This window comes from Ceratotherium simum, chromosome 12, assembly GCF_057802395.1.
Source record: "Ceratotherium simum simum isolate JZ-2026a chromosome 12, ASM5780239v1, whole genome shotgun sequence".
NCBI classification, from domain to species: domain Eukaryota; kingdom Metazoa; phylum Chordata; class Mammalia; order Perissodactyla; family Rhinocerotidae; genus Ceratotherium; species Ceratotherium simum.
In genome coordinates, this window is record NC_141911.1 from 3,274,944 (window position 1) to 3,298,097 (window position 23,154).

The window sequence follows — 23,154 nt, forward strand, 5'->3', positions numbered from 1 at the left end:
GAGGGAATCCACCCAGCCTTACATCTCTCCCTCCATTTGAAGCAAGCTCATGTAGAGAGCCAACAAGAGTGCTCATTCTTTCATGCACTCATGCATCCATTCATCCATTCATTCATCTGTTACACACTGTATGGGCAACACTGGGCTAAGCGTCATGAGGAGAGGAGAGCAGGAGGTAGTCTTTGCGTGAAAGGGGCTTATAATCTTGCTGGGAGAGGAACTTAATATGTGAACATGTTAAAAGCCGATGTGGAACATTGCATGCTAATTGTTAGAGAGGTAGGTAGTGCTACGACTGCTTTGAGCTGGGGAGATCACCAGGGCCTGGCACAGACATGGAAGGCTTCCTGGAAGAAGAGGGGATTGGAAGTGGGCCTTGAAGGACTGGTAGGATTTGGCCAGGCAGAAGAGAAAGGGCAGAGACTCAGTGGAAATGAGCAGGGCAGGAGTGGGGCCAGGGACGCAGACCCTGAGCAGAAACTCTCCAGCCTGGTGAAGAGTGACAGGCTCTGGAGCGCTGCTTCTCCCTGCACCCCCCGCCATCACCAACATGAGTGTGGTTTCCCTTCTTGAACCTACCAGACCTATCAAGCCCAATGAGATCCTTCCTCCGGAAAAGGGTCGGGAGGTGGCCAAGGAGCTGGGCATCCCTTACTATGAGACCAGCGTGGTGGCCCAGTTCGGCATCAAGGACGTCTTTGACAACGCCATCCGGGCAGCGCTCATCTCCCGCCGGCACCTGCAGTTCTGGAAGTCCCACCTCCGCAATGTGCAGCGGCCTCTGCTGCAGGCGCCCTTCCTGCCCCCTAAGCCACCACCCCCCATCATCGTGGTGCCCGACCCCCCTTCCAGCAGCGAGGAGTGCCCCGCCCACCTCCTGGAGGACCCGCTGTGCGCGGATGTCATCCTGGTGCTGCAGGAGCGGGTGCGCATCTTTGCCCACAAGATCTACCTCTCCACCTCCTCCTCCAAGTTCTACGACCTGTTCCTCATGGACCTGAGTGAGGGGGAGCTGGGGGGCCCCTCAGGGCCAGGGGGCCCCTGCCCAGAGGACCACCGGGGTCACCCTGATCAACACCACCACCATCACCACCACCACCACCATGGCCGGGACTTCCTGCTTCGGGCAGCCAGCTTTGATGTGTGTGAGAGTGTGGAGGAGGGCGGGGGATCTGGTCCTGCTGGACTCCGGGCCTCAACCAGTGATGGGATCTTACCGGGCAACGGAACAGGGTACCTGCCCGGGAGGGGTCGAGTGCTGTCTTCCTGGAGCCGAGCTTTTGTGAGCATCCAGGAAGAGATGGCAGAAGATCCACTGACCTACAAATCCCGGCTGATGGTGGTGGTAAAAATGGACAACTCCATCCAGCCGGGGCCCTTCCGGGCTGTTCTCAAGTACCTGTATACAGGGGAGCTGGATGAGAAGGAACGGGACCTTATGCACATCGCCCACATTGCTGAGCTGCTCGAGGTCTTTGATCTGCGCATGATGGTGGCCAACATTCTCAACAACGAGGCCTTCATGAACCAGGAGATCACCAAGGCCTTCCACGTTCGCCGGACGAACCGGGTTAAGGAGTGCTTGGCAAAAGGCACCTTCTCAGGTATGGAATGTGCTTAGGGACTCACGGCCAGAGGGCAGGGGAGTTCCCTCGAAGTGGCCCTCTGAGGAGTCCTAGTTGGTTCAATTAGCATTCCGAGTCATCTCAGCTGCTGTGTCTGGAGGTGTGGTTGCTCTGCTCCCGAAGCCTAGTGCCCCAAGCCTGAGAGCTCGGTCACGCAGCACTCCAGTGCTTGTGGCTTCAGAAGGAAGCGGGTTGTTTGGGTGCACTGTCGCCCCTTAGGGCTGGGTGTCTCCCATTCTTTCACCACATCCTCACATGGTGCCTCTTCTCCTGGACAGATGTGACCTTCATCCTGGATGATGGCACCATCAGCGCCCACAAGCCTCTGTTGATTTCCAGCTGTGACTGGATGGCTGCCATGTTTGGGGGTCCATTTGTGGAGAGTTCTACCAGGGAGGTAAGGCTAGGGTGGGAATGGGTGGGAAGGAGAGAGACTTATACCCTTTGTGTCTGAGGCACCTGTCATTTGATGGTGCTTTCCTCAGCACTGACTATGTGCTAATCCCTGAGTGATGGGCCCAAGAGAAGTTTATGAGATGGTTCCCATAGCCAAGGATTTTATAATATACCAGGATAGGCAAATATAGCAACATCTTAACTTTATATTTTAGAAAGCACTTGCAATACATTATCTCATATCACCTCACGCATGCCTCTCACACATAGCGTAGTGTTCCCACTTTATACACAGGGAAACTGAAGCCCTGAGAAGTTAAGTGACTCGCGTAAAGTTGTGTAAGTAGAAAGGAGAGGTTAGGACTTGAACTCAAGACTTCTGATTCCTTGGCTCTATACATTCTACCTTGCTTTCTTCCTGACACATGCAAAACAACTCGAAAAAATTCAGTGTGTCTCAAAGTGAATCCATCACTGTTTTAAAACGTAGGTTTTATTGTTAGTGAGGTATGGTGAAGCCAAGAGATCAGGAGAAAATTGCCATTGAAAAGATAGATTGTTATACTCACAGATCTCAATAGGAGGGGTTTGCACAGCATGAGGAGCCACATAGGAAAGCACCAGGGTTGGTCAGGAGGCAGAGGGAGGGAGAATGTGGACAAACCTTTACTGTGGTTTCCGTGGGAAGGAACATCACGGCAGGGCAAGCAGGTGTAGGACAGCCTGGTTTGAATAATTTCAGTGGGCCCTGGGGCATAGCGGCTGTCCCGAGTCAGCTGGTACCTGGCCCTGAGGTGATCTGGCAGGGAGATAGTGGCTGGAGTGTGCGAGCCCCATAAAGGAGGTGGTGGGGGTGCGGGCTCTGGATTGGTTGGTTTGCATGTGAAAGGCGTGCCCTCAGGCGGGTCCTTTACTATCCCTAGGAATTGGCTAGCCCTGGGAGGGGCAGTCACTTTAGGGTCAGCAAGGCCCCGGATGTCAAAGCAGCAGAACACAGACAATAAAAGACATGCTTCGTGTAATCTCCTTTCCCTCTCATCAGGGCCACTCCAGTTCACCTGTTCTCTCACTGATGCTGCCACTTTCTCAGTCACTGGGACTGGAAATGCAGAGTTGGAAGGGGCCTATCAGTGTGTCCTTAGAAACAGTCTCTTAAGTCTATTCTTTCCTTTGCATTCTCCCAGCCAAGCAAGGAGCCCGGGCCACGGGCCTTGGTGTCCTCCATCTTCTCTGAACTCCTGTAACCTTAATTGTCCATCACTCATCCTTGCAGTTAACAAGGTACCACTTTGTGCAGCTGCTGAAAGTTCGGAGTGGCCACACACAGTTTTCCCAGATGGTCTGTGAATTCTTTTGAGTGTGTGGACCTAGGTCTTTTACTTCTGCCAAGCAGCCCCCTCCACGCTGGTCCCTTAGTAAGTGCTCACCAAATACTTGAATGGAAAACCTGACTAAGAACGATGCAGCATAGCATCCTGTAACACAGAAGAGGAGTTTCCTAAAATTTCTGGGAAGGAAGTCCCTGCAGAAGGCTAAGTGGGGTTGTTGAGCTTTGAGTCAGTCTCTGATCCTGGAAGGTGGTTGGGATTTGAATATGCAAAGTGTGAGAGAAGAACTGTCCAGAGCCCCAGGGGCCACCGGCCCAGGGCTCTCCTCAGCCCTGGAAGCCAGCTTTAAAGCCCAGGCAATTTCCAGTGCAGCTGGGGAGACTTGCATCTGATGAGAGCAGTTTTGTTGCAGTGCTGCTCTGAGGAGATCCCCGAGGCCCACAGCAGCAGCTTCGAGCAGCCAGCTTTGCTCCTTCCGTATCCCAGTTGCACTGCTCCCTGCAGGGCCAGGAGGGGCCAGGGGGTAGGTTTAGGTGACTAGAAGGGCTCTTTCAAGCATCCTCCAAGCCAGAAAGGCTTTGGAAGGATGCCAGTGAGATCCAGGTCCTTTTATTTTTAATTTTTTAATTTTTTTTTTTTTGCTGAGATAGATTCGCCATGAGCTAACATCTGTTGCCAATCTTCCTCTTTTTTTGCTGAGGAAGACTGACCCTGAGCTAACATCTGTGCCAGTCTTCCTCTATTTTGTATGTGGGATGCCGTGACAGCATGGCTGACTAGTGGTGTAGGTCTGCACCCGGGATCTGAACCCCCAAACCTGGGCCGCTGCAGTGGAGTGTGTGAAACTTTAACCACGTTGGGTCATGGTCATGGTCAGGGTCAGCGGTAGGTGTAGGGGTAGGATTAGGGTTAGGTCTAAGGTCAGGGGTAGGAGTAGGGCCACTGGGTCAGCCCCTCCAGGTCATTTTAAAAGCTATCAGAACCCTGCTTGCTGGTGCTGTCAGCAAATGGGCTTAGTGTAGGTTGTCGCTCTGGGAGACGAGCTGTTAGGGGGCTTCTGAGCTGGTGTAGGGGCAACACAGGGAGGGCTCCCTGTCCGGGGGAGACCAGCTCTGTGGGCCAGGGCCTTTTGAGCTTCTCAGAACTGACGGACTCTCCCTAAAGCTGGGCCTTGCTGCGGCCTGCTCTGTTCCTTCCCGCTGCAGGTGGTGTTTCCTTACACGAGCAAGAGCTGCATGAGGGCGGTGCTGGAGTACCTCTACACTGGCATGTTCACCTCCAGCCCCGACCTGGACGACATGAAGCTCATCATCCTGGCCAACCGCCTCTGCCTGCCGCACTTGGTTGCCCTCACAGGTGACTAAGCAGAGTGCTCAGGGACCTCCCCGGGAGAAGGCAGGGAAATCCTCAGGAGTCATTATTTCTTCCCTCACCTGTCTCCTCCCAGGGCACAGGCCGCCAGCACCGAGGGAATACGTTTACAGAAAGTGAAATATGTCGATGCGTATCGGGGTGTGGGTGAGGACAGAGGTGTAAAGAAGCGTGTTGAGGGAGACGCTTGCGGGAGTCACATTATGGGCTCTCTCCGAAGGTTATTTCAGTCCAACAAAGCGGTCTCCACTCGATGCCAGTGCCTGATGATCCTATCAGCGTGGCTTCACTCAGGCAAGCTCAAGAAGTCAAGAAGAATAGAATGCAGTTCCAGCTTTCCTACCTTTGGTTCCTTCCTCCTCCTCCTCTCCTTTTCCGTCTGCTTTTCCTTTTTCTCTTCCTGCTCCTTCTCTTCCACCTTCACTTACTTTTCTTCTTCCAGAAACAGACAACAAACAGTGACCTGCCACTCCTAATCCCTTTAAAAATTGTAAGAGCTGGAGCTCAGCTTTTAGAACGAACCAACCCCAGAGGCCCTCGGGCGGAGCAGGGACTGAGGCAATAGGGAGACCAAGTGGCGGGCAGTCAGGGTCCAAGGGGCTGGAGAAGAGAAATGGCCATCCAGGTGAAAGGGGTCTGGGGCCAGTGATGCAGGCAGACAGACAGCTCGTGTTGGTGTTGGAATTGGCATTTGCCTTGTGTTGATGTTAGCATTGGTACTGGTACTGGTGTTGATATCAGAGTGAATATTCTTGGGCAGGTCGTGGGGCAGAGAGCAGGGCCTCAGATATTGAGTTGAGGTTCAGGGAAGGACCCAGTGTCAGAGCCACTGGGGCCCTGGGCACATGGTAAAGATTAGGACTCAGATATGAGGGAAATAGCAATACCATGGTGAGAAATGAGTTATAAGGTGGGGCTTGGTTATAGGAGGAAGGCAGAAATTCTTGATCAGAACCAGAATACTAAGAGCTGAGCCTAGAGAGGGAGTCCAGGGGCCCCAATTGGGGACACAGAGGGCTTTAGGGCAGGAGCCAGAGAGAGGCTTCCAAAGATGACAGCTGAAACAGTGTGTCATCCACGGCTGTCTGTGGAAAGTGCTGTGGTCTTCCCAGGGCACATAAAACGGTCCAACTCTTGGACCGAGTAACTCAACTTTAGAAAGACTATCTCCAAAGAAATGACCCAAAGGAAAAAAATGTATACAGATGCTTCTCTAAGTTTATTTCATCATGGCAGGCAATCAGAAACAAGTCATATAAGCAGCATTGGTTAAGCGCACATGGTAGCTGCTAAAATTTCACAAGGTAACCATTAAAATGTCAAATTGCACTGCTGCGTGGAAAGGCTTACAGAAAATAATGTTGAATGACTTTTCCCATGAAATAACCATACACGCTAGAAAACATATAAAAAAATGTTTTCTGTATGTACTTTGAGGATCAGTGGAAAATGCAGAGCATGATATAATTGGTGATGCTTTATGTTTTGTGAGGTATGCTTTCCATGAAGTTATTAATTCAAACTTAAAATTTTTTTATTGTTAAATATAACACATGTACGTGAAACATAGGTTTAGCTTAATGAGTTATTATAAGGCAAAATGACCCATATCAGGAGCTAGAACCTTGCTGGTCACAACAGAAGCCCTCTACCTGTCCCTCCCAATCACAGGCCCTTCCTCCTTCACTGGAGGAACCACTCTGCCTGTTACTCTTTTTTTTAGGGTACTTTTTATGGTCTCACTTCCTTACTCTTCTTAATAGTTTTATCATCCAAATGTGCATCCTTAAGCACTATAGCGTGGTTTTATTTTTTATATATCTTTTAAGTTTCTTTTAATCTATAGGTACCTTGTCCATTAAAAAATTTTTTTCCTTGCAATTTATTTGTTGGAAAAAATCCACTAATCTTCTAGAAAATCTAGATTTTTGTTGATCACATTTCTAGATCATATTTCCTGTGATTTGATTTCTGCATCGTATTTCCTGTGACCTGGTGGTTGGATCTACAGGCTAGATCAGATTCACGTTCAGTGTTCTTTTGGTAAGACTACTTCTTAGGTTGTTTCTGTTTTCCATCAAGAAGCATAGATTGTCTGCTTTTGTCTCTTTTTGTGATGTCAGCAGTCATCGAGTATCGTTGCCTGGATCCGTTAATTTATGAGGTGTTGTGCAATGGTAATATTCCAGTTTAGTCATTTCCTCTTTGTTTATTGGTTGGAATACTTCTAAAAAGGGGAAACTTTCCCTCACCTACTGTTTGGTTATCCAGTGGTACAGTTCATATAGGAAAGGCAGGTGTATGCTTCATCTTTTCCTTTTATTTACCAATTTTCAAGATAAATTTGGGGCCGGCCCCGTGGCTTAGCGGTTAAGTGTGCGCGCTCCGCTGCTGGCGGCCCGGGTTCGGATCCCGGGCGTGCACCAAGGCACCACTTCTCCGGCCATGCTGAGGCTGTGTCCCATATACAGCAACTAGAAGGATGTGCAACTATGACATACAACTATCTGCTGGGGCTTTGGGGGGGGGGGCGGGAAAGGAGGAGGATTGGCAATAGATGTTAGCTCAGAGCCGGTCTTCCTCAGCAAAAAGAGGAGGATTAGCGTGGATGTTAGCTCAGGGCTGATCTTCCTCACAAAAAAAAAAAAAAAATTTGTTTCCTGTCATCCTTTGAGGGTAACTAATTAGTTTTTTAAAATTTTTAAGTATTATTATGAACGGTTAGATTTGAGCATATGATTGGTTTCAATTAATTGCAATTATATACTGAAGCTCAGGCACTGGGCTGCACCTTCAGCCAGAAGAAGTCTCTTCAGGTGGGCCCCAGAGCTGTTGAGCTTCCTGGTTATCTGAGATGACAAGATGTTCCAGGTTCTTCTGTACATTTCCTGCCCCAGACCTGGAATCAGCCATTTCTCTAAGAAGTCCTGGTTTCTTATAGTTGGAGATGGTGTTTCAAGGCTACAGTCTGTGCATTAGGGATGCTTATTGCTGCTGGGATATTGTTTCCATGGACTGAGCTGGGAAATATATTGATATTTTTAAAGATAAAATACCTCACGAGTTCATACTCATACAGGTAAAATTCAGGACTGAGAGTTTTACTTCTTCAATATAGATGTTTTAACACAGAATGCAAGGTTAGCACACAATTCGTTACAAAATTTAAATTCATACAAACAACCAGGTTTAATCCATAGTTCTAATTTGTAGTTCTCAGCAAACCGGAGACTTCATACCCTCTCCATCAGTATCAATGGCTGATTTCACTGGGGGCTTTCACCCTATGTATATCAGACTATTTGGTGCAACATGTGTAGCTTGCAAAATCCTCTTAGATGATTCTAATATTCTCCTTCACTTCCAATCCCCACTCCACTGGGAAGTCTTGCTCTAATCCCAGTTTCTTCCCTGGTGGGAGCAGACTTAAATCACCTGTGGCCTTTCCTGGCCTGTTGGGACTTGCCCCCGGTCCTGATCTCTTTTTGCCCTGCAGCAGGCCCCACTGGGGGCTATAAGTGAGTGCATGTCCACTCATGTGGTTCTTCAGCTGATTCCTGGCTGTGTCTGTCACAGAGCAGTACACAGTGACTGGGCTGATGGAAGCAACTCAGATGATGGTGGACATTGATGGGGACGTCCTTGTGTTCCTGGAACTGGCTCAGGTATTATGGGAGGGGAAGGAATCTCTCTAACATTCTAAACTTTGCGCTCTGTCTGCCCATTGGCAGAGAGTGGGCAGGGCTGGGAGGTGATAGGTGGGAAGGGAACGCGTTGTCAGACTTGGTTCCGATTGGGCAGAGCCCATCTCCTCCTCCATGCCAGAGGATGTACCCTGACATGACAAGAGGAAGGCCTGGCCCTGGGGGAGGGGACTGAGACTTCAGGCAACCATCGGGCAGGGAGGGAGCCCCAGTCTCCTGTGTAGACATTGTGGCCACCTGCCTGAGGTCATCTAAGGGATGTTGAGGGCTCTCCATCTAAAATTAACAGCTCACCTTCTGATTCTCAAACAAGCAAAATCTCCCACACTAGCCCTCAGAGTACCAGAAATTCTCCCACTAAAGATGAGTATATGAAGTTGAAGCAGGGCAGATTTGAGGCTTATTCACACACCTGGGAGAGTCATTGCTCCTAGCCTAGCTATCAACACCTGAGTGCAGACTGCTTTGGCTCCTGACTGGGAGGAGAAGGACATCGTCTGGGGATGATCTGAGGAGGGCGGACGTGGCAGGAAGCCATGAGTGAGGGCTATGGGTATCTGTGGATGTCAGAGCACGACAGAGGAGATGTGATGGTGGTGGTGGTGGTGCCAAGGAGCACAGCAGTTGTTGTCTCCTCAGTTTTGTGTGGGATCACCTCTTTATGACCACAGGGCCTTTGCCCACCTTCTCCAAAGCTTTGGCTCTGAAGGTGACTGTAGGTGTCTATGCAGACCCCACCTCGGGGTTCCAGCACAGATGCTCTTCTGTCTGTCCCCAGTTCCACTGTGCATACCAGTTGGCGGACTGGTGTCTCCACCACATCTGCACCAACTACAACAACGTGTGCCGGAAGTTCCCCCGAGACATGAAGGCCATGTCCCCAGGTGAGCGTCCCCCGAGACATGAAGTCCATGTTCCCAGGTGTGCATCCCCACAGGACCTGCTGCTCCTCCTTCATGCTGAAGGGACCTTAACTTGGGTCCAAATCTCCGACTTGACCCCGGAGCACCTGGAGGCTGCAGAGATCCTTGGGCCTAACTTGACGTTGTGGGTGGGGAGCAGGAAAAGCGTTGGCCTGGAGGGCAGGGCACCTGGGGGCTTCGGGCAACTCAGTCTACCTCTCTGGACCCGTTTCTCACAGGTACAAAGAGGATGCTGGGCTAGAGTTGGTGTTTTTCAGATTGTTTTGGATAGTACTCCACAGTAAGAAATACATTTCATATTGTGGCCCAGTACACGTATAGAAAAATATATAAATTGTTTTTAATGCTGCTTGTGACCTACTACGTTGATTTCACAGCCTAGGAAAGGGCACAAGTCACAGCTTGGACAACACAGGTCCAGATATCCTCAGGGGTCCCCGCAGCTCTGTCTCTCTTCATTAATGTCTCAGGTCCCGGGGCCAGCAGGGACTGACTGCCCGGGCTCCGGGCACAGGTGTCGCTGGCCCCTCGAGTTCCTGCCACTCACTGTTCTTGAGGTTTTCCCCAGGCGCCCTCCACTCTGCTGGGACCCTCCTCCTGCCACCAGGGTGTCGCTGCGCGCCACCAGTGTGCTTGCCCCACTTTTTCCTTGTCACTCTTCTAGTGTTTTCCTTCTAAAGCGTAGCTCCAATTGCATCACTTCTCTGGTTTCAAACCTTGTGTGCACCCCCCACCCCCAGCCGCACCTTCCAGAATAAGTCCAATGCCCTCAGCCTAGCCTTCCTTCCGCTCTTGACCTCCTGCAGCCCTCCCTTCTGTCTTTCCCTCAGATCCTCAGCTCTGCCAGATACCTCTACCCTCACCCCAGCCCTGCCCAGCACCTTCCTGTCCGCAGCTTTGCTCGCCTGTTCTCCCTCCCGCATTCTTGGCCTCAGCCTGGTTTATTGCCAGTATGCACTAAGCCCCTTTGAGATCTTCCCTCTGTCTTTGAAGCACAACACAGGCAGAAGTACCTCCCCAGCGCTGACTGTCACCTCCTTCGCTGGGCGTTTGACTTTTGTTTTGTTTTGTGAGGAAGATCAGCCCTGAGCTAACATCCATGCCAATCCTCCTCTATTTTTTTTTTTTTGCTGAGGAGGACTGGCCCTGGGCTAACATCTGTGTCCATCTTCCTCCACTTTATATGGGACGCCGCCACAGCATGGCCTGACAAGTGGTGCATCGGTTCACGCCCGGGATCCGAACCTGGGCTGCCAGCAGCGGAGTGCGCACTTAACCGCTAGGCCACGGGGCAGGCCCCGCGTTTGACTTTCTTTAGGAGCTCTGCAGCTCGAGTCAGGGCTCTGTGCAGGCAGGGCCCCCATGTACCGGGTGTGTTCCTGCCGGACTGAAGGCCCTGCAGGTCCCCCTTGGACGCCCTCCACGTCCCAGTGCTCTCTTTCCCCTTCTTCTGCCATCGTTCTAACCAAGCCCTACTGTGTTCTGCTCCAGAAAACCAGGAGTATTTTGAGAAGCACCGGTGGCCGCCCGTCTGGTACCTGAAGGAGGAAGATCACTACCAGCGGGCTCGGAAGGAGCGAGAGAAAGAGGACCATCTCCACCTGAAACGGCAGCCCAAGCGGCGGTGGCTGTTCTGGAACAGTCCCTCCTCGCCGTCCGCTTCAGCGGCCTCCTCCTCATCCCCGTCTTCCTCCTCGGCAGTGGTCTGAGATGCTGCTGCCCTCTTCTGACCCTGCTGCTGTTGTCCCTACTTGCCCTTGCCCTCTGCTCTTCTGCATTGCCCCCTCCACCCTCCAGGGACAAGGGGACCCACATAAGCAGGAACCTGAGGGCGGAGCTGTTCTCACCAGCCAACACAGCGCAGCAAGAGACAACGGGCCTTGTGGATCAGAACAGGGACTCGCCGCACAGGTCCCCAGCCCAAGCAGGGCAGGAGACAGCAGCTGGGAGGTGGGGAACAGGGAAAGAGCTGAGAGCTCTGGCATCTTGTCTCTGGGCTGGAGAACCCTAGAGTACAGGGAAAACTCTCCCAGCCATGAGGCTGTGTGTCTTGGTCTGTGGAGGCAGCCCCCTCCCATTGAGCAGCAGTGTGCACGCAGGGAGTGTCCTGCCTCTATTGCCAAGTTTTTCCACCAATGGACTTGAGGGTTGCAAATGTTTTGTGGGCATTTCCACATGGAGCCTACTCAGATACCCACTGGAGAAGTCAGGGTAGAAATTAAGCCTTCAGAGCCCGACTCAAGGCTTCCACATCCTGGGCTGTAGCTGCCAGAAGCCACAGTTGGGAGGCTTGCACGCTGCCAGCCTCCCTCCAGCTTGTAGGCATCCAGGCCTGGTAAAGGGCAGCAGAGGTGGTTCAGAGCTCTGGCCCTAGCAGCAGTGCCTCTTGGTGCAATGAGGAACTTCTCTCTCCTTTACTACTCAGATTTGGAGTTGGGAACCAAAGGAAACAGCTGGAACGGGGAGAAAGAAGAGAGTGATGGGGTCTGGGCGCAGCAATCCCGTGCTCCTCTGGGTTCTTCCCCTGCCTCTGGTTAGCACGGCTTCTTATGGAGTGGGGCAAAATTAGCAAAAAAACCCCAACAACAACAAACAAAATCATCACCAACAAAAACACTTTAGCCTCTCTTCCCTCAAAGAAAGAAAAACAGAAAAAGACCCTGTATAGCTTACATCTTTATAAAGCTAAACAGGGGCCCCCATGTTGATGAGATAAAGGTTTAGGTTGTAGAATTGATTCCAATGCCTGCCAAGAGAGAACTTGTCATCTGCTATGGCTGAGGATGCCCTGGCCCTGCTGGGGGGCTCTGGGGGCAGCACTGGCCCCACGCCTTCAGCATGAAGGATTGAGGTTTCAGGGGGCGGGGAAGGGGTGGTCTCAGGGCTCCCACATGGCATTGGACCTTTGCTCTGCCCATCATGAGAATGAGGTTATCCTCCTCACCTTCAGAGGGTGACTGCACAGGATGTGAATGTGTTGGGGGGGATTGGGGTAGGAGTCAAAGGTCAGGTAAAAGGGCCTTGACTTGGAGACGAGGAGTCCCTGTAATGAAGGATCACAGGACATGACCTTAGTGCTGGTTTGGGAAAAAAGGGAAGGAGAAAACGGGAGAATTGAGCAGGAGCGAAACCAAGGTCAGTCCACGGGGAAAAGCTGGGCCACACTGACCCTCTCCCTGCTTTCTAAACCTGATCCATATTCCACCCCCACACCCTTCTTAGACTTGAAAGACAGAGTCTCTCTGATGAGGGGTGGAGCCAGTGAGACAGTGAGCTCCTGGGCTCAGAGCTCCGGAGTCACCTCGCCTGAGAAAGATGCTTTAGGAAGTGGGGCTGGCTTTAGGTTCCAGGACCCTGGGATGGCCTCCACCACCATGAGTCTGGCTTACATCTGGGATAGAGCACACCCAGAAACAGGAAACCTGCAACAATTCTGTGGTGCCGAGACCTAGAGATTTGATGTTACCTCCTCGTCAAGAGAAGGAGCAGGAGGTGGCAGGTCTAGAGTGACTGTGACCCACGTTGTCTGAGCCCCAGACTTCTTCAAGGCTATGGCTCCCTCCTCTCCAAGTCCTTCTCCAGGGTGGGTGGCTGGGCAGCCAGACGTGTGCTGCCCTCTCCTGACTGGTCAGCCTCCCTTCCACTGAGCCTGTAGACCATGGCTTCAGGGCAAGGCTGACGGGGCCAATAGGCCGGGGCAGGAGAGAAGCGGCCAAGGGAAAGACCTTTGCTCTGGGGAGGCGGGGCAGAGGTGGGGCCTCGGGGCCTCCCAGGAACTCTAGGTGAGAGTGAGGACCAGGTCCTAAAGAGCAAGAGGAGGGGAAATGGGTCCCTGTGAGCTTGCAGGGCTGAGCCATCTGGCCCATTGATGAGGATGCAGACAGGCCGGTGGGGAGAGAGAGTGAAGGTGGCCCAGGAGGTGCAGGAAGCTACAGGAGACGGGCCACACAATGACCCCAGCAACCAGGGCCAGCTCTCCCGTCAGGGACCCACTGCCCCTTCCCAACTGCTCTGTCAGAGCCGGTCTGCACCACTCAGGGGCCCAGCAGACCCAGGTGCCACCCGGCTACACCACCTGGGGAGGCTGTGGGGGAGCCAGGCCAGGGCTGGGGTCCCTCTCCCAGGGGGAAGGGCAGGCAGGTGAGGGAAGGAAGGGACTGAATTCCAGTCCCTCAGGAACCTGGCACTTGGAAATCCAGAGTCAGAGCAGGAAACCCATCCATGCAGGGCAGGCCTGGAGGCATAGAGGGGAGAAAGGAAGGAGCAAGTCACACAGCAAGAATACACACCCTTGCACTTTCGTCACTCAGTTGCTTCAGAGGAGAATAGGGGGATGGGGAAGAAAAAAAACCTCACACCTCTTTTTATATAAGGTTCATATTTAATTTGGTCATGAAATCATAAATACGTGAGTATTTTGTAGTTAATGGTCTTTGTATTCTTTGATAATTCCAACAAATTCTTCAAAGGTGAGACCTTACACTGGAGAGAAGCTTGAAAGGATACCTAACCACTAATGAAACAAGTATTAAATGCCTATCATGTGCCAGATGCTATTTGGCAGGATATAAAACAACACAAACAGTTTTCTTGAGAAAGAACAAAGCTAGAGGCATCATGCTTCCTGATTTTGAACTATGTTACAAAGTAATTAATTAGTAATTAAAACAGCATAGTACTAACATAAAAGCAAACACATAGATCAATACAACAGAATAGAGAGCCCAGAAATAAACCCATCCATATATGGTCAATTTATGACAAAGGAGCTAAGAATATACAATGAGGAAAAGACTGCCTGTTCAATAAATGGTCTTGGGAAAACTGGACCATCTTATACCACACAGAGGAATTAACTCAAAATGGATTAAAGACTTGAATGTAAGACCTGAAACCATTAAACTCCAAGGAGAAAACATAGGCAGTGAGCTCCTTGACATGTCTTGGTGATGAGCTTTTTAATCTGACACCAAAAGCAAAAATAAATAAGTGGTACTATAATACACTAAAAAGCTTCTGCACAGCAAAGGAAACCATCAACAAAATCAAAAGGCAACCTACTGAATGGGAGAAACTATTTGCAAATCATATATCTGATAAGGGGCTAATATCCAAAATACAAATGGTCTCCGATTTACGATGGTTTGACTTATAATTTCTGCTTTACAATGGTGTGAAAGTGATACACATTCAGTAGAAACCATACTTTGAATTTTGAATTTTGCTTTTTCTGGGCTCGGGACATGCAGTACGATCCTTTTTCATGATGCTGGGCAGTGGCAGCCGCAGCTCCCAGTCTGCCACGTGGTCATGAGGGTGCACAGCTGACACACAGCCATTCTGTGCCCACACAACTGTTCTCTTTGTCACTTTCAGTATAGTGTTCGATACATTACATGAGACATTCAACACTTTGTTATAAAATAGGCTTTGTGTTAGATGATTTTGCCCAACTGTAGGCTAATGTAAGTGTTCTGAGCTCATTTAGGCTAAGCTAGGAAGTTCAGTAGGTTAGGAGTATGAAATGCATTTTCGACTGACGATGTTTTCAATTTATGATGGGTTTATCTAGGACATAACCCCATCGCAAGTCAAGGAAGTTCTGTATATAAAGAACTTATAAAACTTAATAGCAAAAAACAAATAATGCAATTAAAAAATGAGCAAAAGATCTGAATAGACATTTTTTCAAAGAAGACATACAGATGGCCAACAGGTACATGAAAAGAGCCTCAACATCATTAATCATCAGGGAAATGCAAATCAAAACTACAATGAGAAAGCACTTCATACCTGTTAGAATGGCTAGTATCAAAAAGACAAGGTTCCAGTTCAAGATGGCAATGTAGGAAGATCCTGAACTCACCTCCTGCCATGGACACACTGAATTTACAGCTGTACATGGAACAATTTCCTCTGAAAAAAAACTAAAAACTGGCAGAACAACCGCTTCACATCAAGCAAGCGAGGGAACTCACATTGAAGCAGGTAGGAAACACTGAGACACAATCTTACCCTAAACCCCACCCCCTGGTGTGGGGACCCACAATCGGGAGGGAACTCAAAGCCCCGAGTTTCTCCCTGAGGAGTGAAGCATTCGTACCCCTTTTTGGGCACCTCAACTTTTAAGATCAGTGCCTGAGAGAGGGGCCCTCAAAATATCTGGCTCTGAAGACCAACGGGGCTCCTGCTCATGAGACCCATGGGATTGTGGCAAACTGAGAACATCTCTTAAAAGGCCGGCACACAGACTCACCCACCCCAGGGCCCAGCACAGAAGCAGCCCTTTGAAAAGTGCCCAAACTTTGTGTGAAAGAGATTTATTTCCTAATTTTAAAGCACTGGTCTAAGGGCAAGGGATTCTCTCCGGGGATGGAGGCTAGTAGGCACCACCTTCCTGCTCTCCCTCTGCCTTGCTAAAGCTGGTAGGTGTAATCTCCCCCCGCCCCTTTTTTCTTTTTCTTCTATTTTTTTTTTTGTTTTTGTTTTTCTTTTCCTTTTCTTTCTTTGGTGAGTGCCATCTTCATGCTTTCCCTCTGCTGTGCTCTAGAATGCCAGTATTTCCCAGAAGGGAGCTTCTATACACATCTAGTGATCCAGTTTTTAAGTCTGCTGACCCAGCTTTGTGGCTGCCACCCAGGGGATGACCCTTGATTGCCTGGCCCTGGAGGCCAGGGGTGCTTGTGTTGCTGGGTCTCTTGGGACTGTAACAATCAGAGAGACAGTTCTTGGCAGACTACCATTCCCAGGGCACTGCACAGACAGCAGACTGAGGCAATCCCCAGTCTTTTTGAGAAAGAGGCCTCTCTGATTGTCCAGGAGCTTTGGCCTTAGGGGCAGGCTTCTGGTTTGGCACACTTATAGGGGCCTATGGAGGGGCTCTCAGGGAACATAGACCAGGGTCGCCATCCTTGCACTCTCCCTCTGCCTCGCTAGGGCTCCCTAGCATCTCTCAGAAAGGAGCTTGTACACTCATCTGGAGCCCTGATTTTTGTGAATGCTGCCCAGGGGACACCTCCAGATCACCTGGCTCTGGGGCCAGTGAGGTCCAACAGGACTGTATATATTTGATTCTTTAAAAGCTGTTTCCTGAGAGCCTGTCTTCCAATCAGCCTGAATTTAGGTGCTGAGATCCCTCTCTTTGGGACACTGACTGGTCTTGGCACACCCTTTTCTACTGGGAGCTATTAAAAATAAAATAGGCTGCTTGGACAAGCACAAAGATTTGAGAGACAATCAAGAGCTAGGGCAGGGTTGAACATTAATGTTCATCTCCTACACAAGGTCAACCCTTCAAGACTGGGAAAAGTGGTTGTTTCATTTAACACATAGAAACCAACAGAGAGAGTGAAGCAAAATGAAGAAACAAAGGAGTATGTTCCAAACAAAAGAACAAAATAAAACCTCAGAAAAAACCTTAATGAAATGGAGATAAGCAATTTAACTGATAAAAAGTTCAATGTAATTGTCATAAAGATGCTCACTGAACTCAGGAGAAGAATGAATGAATGCAGTGAGAGCTTGAACAAAGAGATATAAAATAAAAGAAAGTTCTGAAAAGAAGTCATAGAGCTGAAGAATACAGTAACTGAACTGAAAAATGCACTAGAGGGGTTTAACAACAGACTAGATGAAGTGGAAAAAAGGATCAGTGAACTCGAAGACAAGGCAGAGGAACTCACCCAATTAGAGCACCAAAAAAGAAAAAAGAGTGAAAAAAAGTGAAGATAGCTTAAGGGACTTATGGGACAACATCAAATGGACTAACATTCACATTATAGGAGTCCCAGAAGGAGAAGAGAGAAAGGGGCAGAAAATTTATTTGAATAAATAATGGCTTAAAACTTCCCTAACTTGGAGAAAGAAACAGACATCCAGACCCAGGAAGCCCAGAGAGTTCCAAATAAGACGAACCCAAAGAGACCCACATCAAGATGCCTTACAATTAAAATGTCAAAAGTTAAAGACGAGGAGAGAATCTTAAAAGAAGCAAGAGAAAAACAACTTGTTTCATACAAGGGAACTCCAATAAGACGATCAGTGGATTTTTCAGCAGAAACTTTGCAGGCCAGAAGGGGGTGGCATGATATAGTCAAAGTGCTGAAAGAAAAAAATTTCCAACCAAAAATACTCTACCTGGCAAAGTTATCATTCAGAATTGAAGGAGAGATAAAGAGTTTTCCAGATAAGCAAAAGCAAAAGGATTTCATCACCACTAAACTAGCCTTACAAGAAATATTAAAGGGACTTCTTTAAGCTGAAATGAAAGGGTGCTAATTAATAACAAGAAAACATATGAAAGTATAAATATGACTGGTAAAGGTAAATATATAGTAAAGGTAGTGGATTAATCACTTATAAAGCTAGTAGGAAGGTTAAAAGACAAAAGTAAAAATAACTGTAACTACAATAATTAGTTAAGGGATGCACAAGATAAAAAGATGTAAAATGTGACATCAAAAACATAAAACGTGGGAGAGGAGAGTAAAAATGTAGAGCTTTAGAATGCATTCAAAATTAAGTTGTTATCAACTTAAAACAGACTGTTATAAATATAAGTTGTTATATGTAAGCCTTATGGTAACCACCAAGTAAAAACCTATAGTAGACACACAAAAGATAATGAGAAAGGAATCTAAGCACACCATTAAAGAAACCACAAAGGAAGACAGCAAGAGAAAAAGAAAGGAACAGAGGAACTACAAAACAGCCAGAAAACAATTTAAAAAATGGCAATAAGTACATATCTATCAATAATTACTTCAAATGTAAATGGACTAAATTCTCCAATGAAAAGACATACAGTGACTGAATGGATAAAAAAAACAAGAAACATCTATATGCTGCCTATAAGAGACTCACTTGAGACGTAACAACATACACAGACTAAAAGTGAAGGAATGGAAAAAGATATTCCAAGCAAACAGAAACCAAAAGAAAGCTGGAGTAGCTATACTTATATCAGACAAAATAGACTTTAAAACAAAGACTGTCATAAGAGACAAAGCAGGGCATTAGATATTGAAAAGGGGTCAATCCAACAAGAAGATAACATTTGTAAATATGCACTTAACATAGGAGCACCTAGATATATAAAGCAAATATTAACAGACCTAAAGGGAGAAATAGACAGCAATACACTAACAGTAGGGGACTTTAATACCCCATTTACATCAATGGATAGATCATCCAGACAGAAAATCAATAAGGAAACACTGGCTTTAAATGACACATTAGGGCCGGCCCCGTGGCTTGGTGGTTAGGTGCGTGCGCTCCGCTGCTGGCGGCCCGGGTTCAGATCCCGGGTGCGCACCGAGGCACCACTCCTCCAGCCATGCTGAGGCCGTGTCCCACATACAGCAACTAGAAGGATGTGCAGCTATGACAGACAACTATGTACTGGGGCTTTGGGGAAAAATAAATAAATAAAATCTTTAAAATAAATAAATAAATAAATAAATAAATAAATAAATGACACATTAGACCAGATGGACTTAACAGATACATAGAGAACATTCAATCCAAAAGCAACAAAATACGCATTGTTCTCAAGTGGACATGGAACATTCTCCAGGATAGATCATATGTCAGGCCACAAAACAAGTCTTAACAAATTGAAGAAGACTGAAATCATATCAAGCATCTTTTCTGACCACAATGGTATGAAACTGGAAATCACTTACAAGAAGAAAATGGAAAATTTACAAATATGTGGAGACTAAACAACATGCTACTGAACAACCAATGGATCAATGAAGAAATCAAAAATGAAATAAAAAAATACACTAAGACAAATGAAAATGGAAATACAACATAGCAAACCTATGGGATGCAGCAAAAGTAGTTCTAAGAGGGAAGTTCATAGCAATAAATGCCTACCTGAAGAAACAAGAAAAATCTCAAATAAACAGCCTAACTTTACATCTCAAGGAGGTAGAAAAAGAAGAATGAAAGAAGTCCAAGGTTATCAGAAGGAAAGAAATAACAAAGATCAGAGCAGAAATAAATGAAATAGAGACTAAAAATATAATAAAAAAGATCAATGAAACCAATAGTTGGTTCTTCAAAAGATAAGCAAAATTGACAAAACTTTAGTCATACTTACCAAGAAAAAAAGAGAGAGGGCTCCAATAAATAAAATCAGAAATGAAAGAGGAGATGTTTCAACTGATACCACAGAAATACAAAGGATCATAAGAGACTACGATGAACAATTATATGTCAACAAATTGCACAACCTAGAAGAAATGGATAAATTCCTAGAAACATAAAACCTTTCAAGACTGAATCAGGAAGAAATAGAAAATCTGAATAGGCTGATTACTAATAAGGAGACTGAATCAGCAACTTAAAAACTCACTACAAACAAAAGTCCAGGACCAGGCGGCTTCACTAGTGAATTCTACCAAACAAAATCAAAGAAGAATATGAGTGTTCTTCTCAAACGCTTCCAAAAAATAGAAGAGGGAATGCTTCCAAGCACAATAATTAACCCCACATGGATTAAAGACTTGAATATAAGACCTGAAACTGTAAGATTCCTAGAAGAAAACATAGGCGGTAAGCTCCTTGACATTGGTCTTGGTGAAGATTTTTTGGATTTGACACCAAAAGTAAAAGCAACAAAAGCAAAAATAAACAAGTGGGACCACATCAAACTCAAAAGCTTCTGCACAGCAAAGGAAACCATCAAGAAAATGAAAAGACAACCTACTGAATGGAAGAAAATATTTGCAAATAATGTATCTGATAAGGGGTTTATACCCAAAATATATGAAGAACTTGTGCCTAAATAAATAACTCATAAATAAATAATTAAACTCATGCTTAAATAAAGAACTCAAACAACTTAATAGCAAAAAAAATAAAACAACAACAACAAGCCAATTAAAAAATGGGCAGAGGATCTGAATAGACGTTTTTCTAAAGAAGGCATACAGATGGCCGACAGGTACCTACAAAGACCCACAACATCACTAATCCTCAGGGATATGCAAATCAAAATCACAATGAGATATTACCTCACATCTCTTGGAATGGCTATTATCAAAAAGACAAGAAATAACAAGCATTGGCAAAGAGGGAACTCTTGTCCACTGTTGGTGGGAATGTAAATTGGTGCAACCACTATGGAAAATAGTATGGAAGTTCCTCAAAAAATTAAAAATAGAACTACCATATGATCCAGCAATTCCACTTCCAGGTATTTATCCAAAGAAAATGAAAACACTAATTCTAAAAGATATCTGTACCCTCATGTTCCTTGCAGCATTATTTATAATAGCCAAGATATGGAAACTACCTAAGTGTCCACTGATTGATGAATGGATAAAGAAAATATATATACACACACACATACACACACAATCGAATATTATTCAGCCATGAAAAAGAATGAAATCTTGCCACTTGCAACAAGGAAGGACCTTGAGGGCATTATGCTAAGCAAAATAAGTCAGACAGAGAAAAACAGATACCGTATGACCTCACTTATATATGAAATCTAAAAAAAGAAAACCAAGCTCAGAGATACAGAGAACAGATTGGTGGTTGCCAGAGGCAGGGGTGGGGGTGGGAGAAATGGGTGAAGGGGATCAAAGGCAAAAAGAAAAAATAAATAAATAAATATGGTGCATTACTGAGCAGCAACAACAACAACAACAAGAAACAGTGTGGGGGCAGGCCCCGTGGGGTAGCAGTTAATTGTGTGCGCTCTGCTGCTGGTGGCCCGGGGTTCGGATCCTGGGCGCGCACCAATGCACCGCTTGTCAGGCCATGCGGTGGCAGCATCCCACATAAAGTGGAGGAAGATTGGCACAGATGTTAGCTCAGGACCAGTCTTCCTCAGCAAAAAGAGGAGGATTGGCACAGATGTTAGCTCAGGGCTGATCTTCCTCACAAAAAAAAAAAAAAGAAGAAGAAGAAACAGAGTGTGAAGGAACAAATCAAATATTCAATTAAAAAAACAAATTTTAATAGAAATTGGAATATATTTAGAATTAAACAACAGTAAGACATATAAAGGAAAAAATAAATAAAACACAAAAAAAAACCTCATGCTCTCATGAAACTTACCTTAAATGAATAAACATGACAAACACTGATATAGCTAATACTTTAAATGGCTACTCAAGTCCTCTGAAAAAGGGACAACGGAGCTGAAACTTGATTGACAAAAATTCATGGCTCTGTCTGAAGATATGAGGGCAGAGTGGCCTGCACCAAAGGAACAGTTAAGGCAAGAAATACCTGTTTTTCAGGAAAAGGAGGGGCCATCAGGACAGGACATGGAGGTTGTGCCCCCTACCAAACTCCACTAGAACCCCAACACCATGAATGTGCCTAAATGTTCAGGTAATTCTAGTTTGCACCCAGCCACACTAGTCTTGGAACAACACAACACACAAAACTTTGACATGAAAAAGACCGAAAACCCTGAGAATTTCTATCTCCATTATCTTGTCATGACTGGAATACTAGAGATGGTTATGGTGGAAGGAAAGCCCAAGTGGTTACAAACTATTTTAAAAAAAAAGAGAGAAAGTGATACAAGAACAAAACTCCAAAGTATCAGCCATTCTAGGCCCAACTCGCACAATATTTAAGAATTGGTATTTATGTAAGTCCTTCTATGTAGACGTCAGATGCTTACAGCGGCACTAAGCTCCTCATATAGGGAATCTGCACCCAAAAAAGGTAGTCCTGGGCCTCAGATTCACAGACCATCAGAAGTGAGAGGGCCCATCTGGTGCTGAGTTAGCAAACCTTTAACACAATCCATGAGCACCATGGCAGACACCAGCAGCAGACCCATGTTCTCTCTCCCTTGAGCCCAGAGGGGGCTGAAGGTGCACTAACATGACCTGAAATGGCAGATGACATAGAACCTATTTGCCACCTCAGATCTAACCCCACCCACACCCATAGATGAGGAGCAGGAGGCCCACACATGACTGCCCAGTTCAGAGACACCCAGACACGGGGCTGCATGTGATACCACTTCTCCTCACTCGTCAACATCTGCCTATAAATACTATAAACATTGACACACCTATGAAACTATGCGTTGAAAAGGGGCACTTTAGAAGTTGCCGGTCTTCCAATCCTGGACAAGCTCAAAGTGCATATGAGGGAGAACTGGAATCCACCAGAGCCCCACAGAGGTAGGGATTTTTCCTCCTTCTCCTTTTGTATTTCTACTTGTTTTTGATTACCAGCTCTCATCCAGGCAACCCATGTAAACAACCAAGTGAGTACATTTCCAAAATCTTTTCCATGTTCATATAAATATAGAAAAATAGAAAAATGCACATCACATAAAATAGTTAGACATATATAAATGGATACATATGAACATGACTGGATCTTACAATATAACAAATACAAGTAAAAAGTACAATTCTATTAGGACAAAAAAGTCATCTTAACTGAAAAGAATGATATCCTAAAACAACTCTCAGTGCACATATGAACATATAACTATAATCCACGTAGAATCTTATCATATACTACATTTCCAGTTTATTACACCAAACATTTCATAAAAATTATTGAAAATGTTCTAGAACATTCCAAGAGCTGTACGCTTTTGGACGATAGAGTTTCTTCAAGTATTGGTCAAGTACCAGGCATGGGTCCCATCATGTCTTTTCCAGGAGGAAAGGTGAACTAGGGAAGCTTTAGTTTGCTAAAGATTCTTTGACACTCAGGACACAGTGGAGCCTGCCCCACCTTCCTCATAGATATACTTTCCAGAGCCCACCAGGTGATCTTGAATTGTCTCCTTCGCATATCTTTCCCCCAGCGT

At 46.7% G+C, this 23,154-nt stretch overlaps 1 protein-coding gene across 6 annotated transcripts in view; it reads left to right on the top strand.

The window, feature by feature from the left end:
* Positions 1–13,774, top strand: part of RHOBTB2 (Rho related BTB domain containing 2) — a 31,258-nt gene extending 17,484 nt beyond the window's left edge. For 5 of the 6 annotated variants that reach the window (XM_087437308.1, XM_014796654.2, XM_087437311.1 and 2 more), the window contains 6 exons: positions 583–1,604; positions 1,904–2,022; positions 4,555–4,705; positions 8,297–8,385; positions 9,203–9,308; positions 10,839–13,774. In XM_087437308.1, the coding sequence (XP_087293434.1) occupies positions 583–1,604; positions 1,904–2,022; positions 4,555–4,705; positions 8,297–8,385; positions 9,203–9,308; positions 10,839–11,056 (1,705 nt within the window). In that variant the 3' untranslated portion in view covers positions 11,057–13,774. Of the gene's footprint in view, positions 1–582; positions 1,605–1,903; positions 2,023–4,554; positions 4,706–6,667; positions 6,764–8,296; positions 8,386–9,202; positions 9,309–10,838 lie in introns of those variants that run through there. The other variant, XR_015553772.1, reaches the window with a different exon arrangement.
* The last annotated feature ends 9,380 nt before the right edge of the window (positions 13,775–23,154 follow it).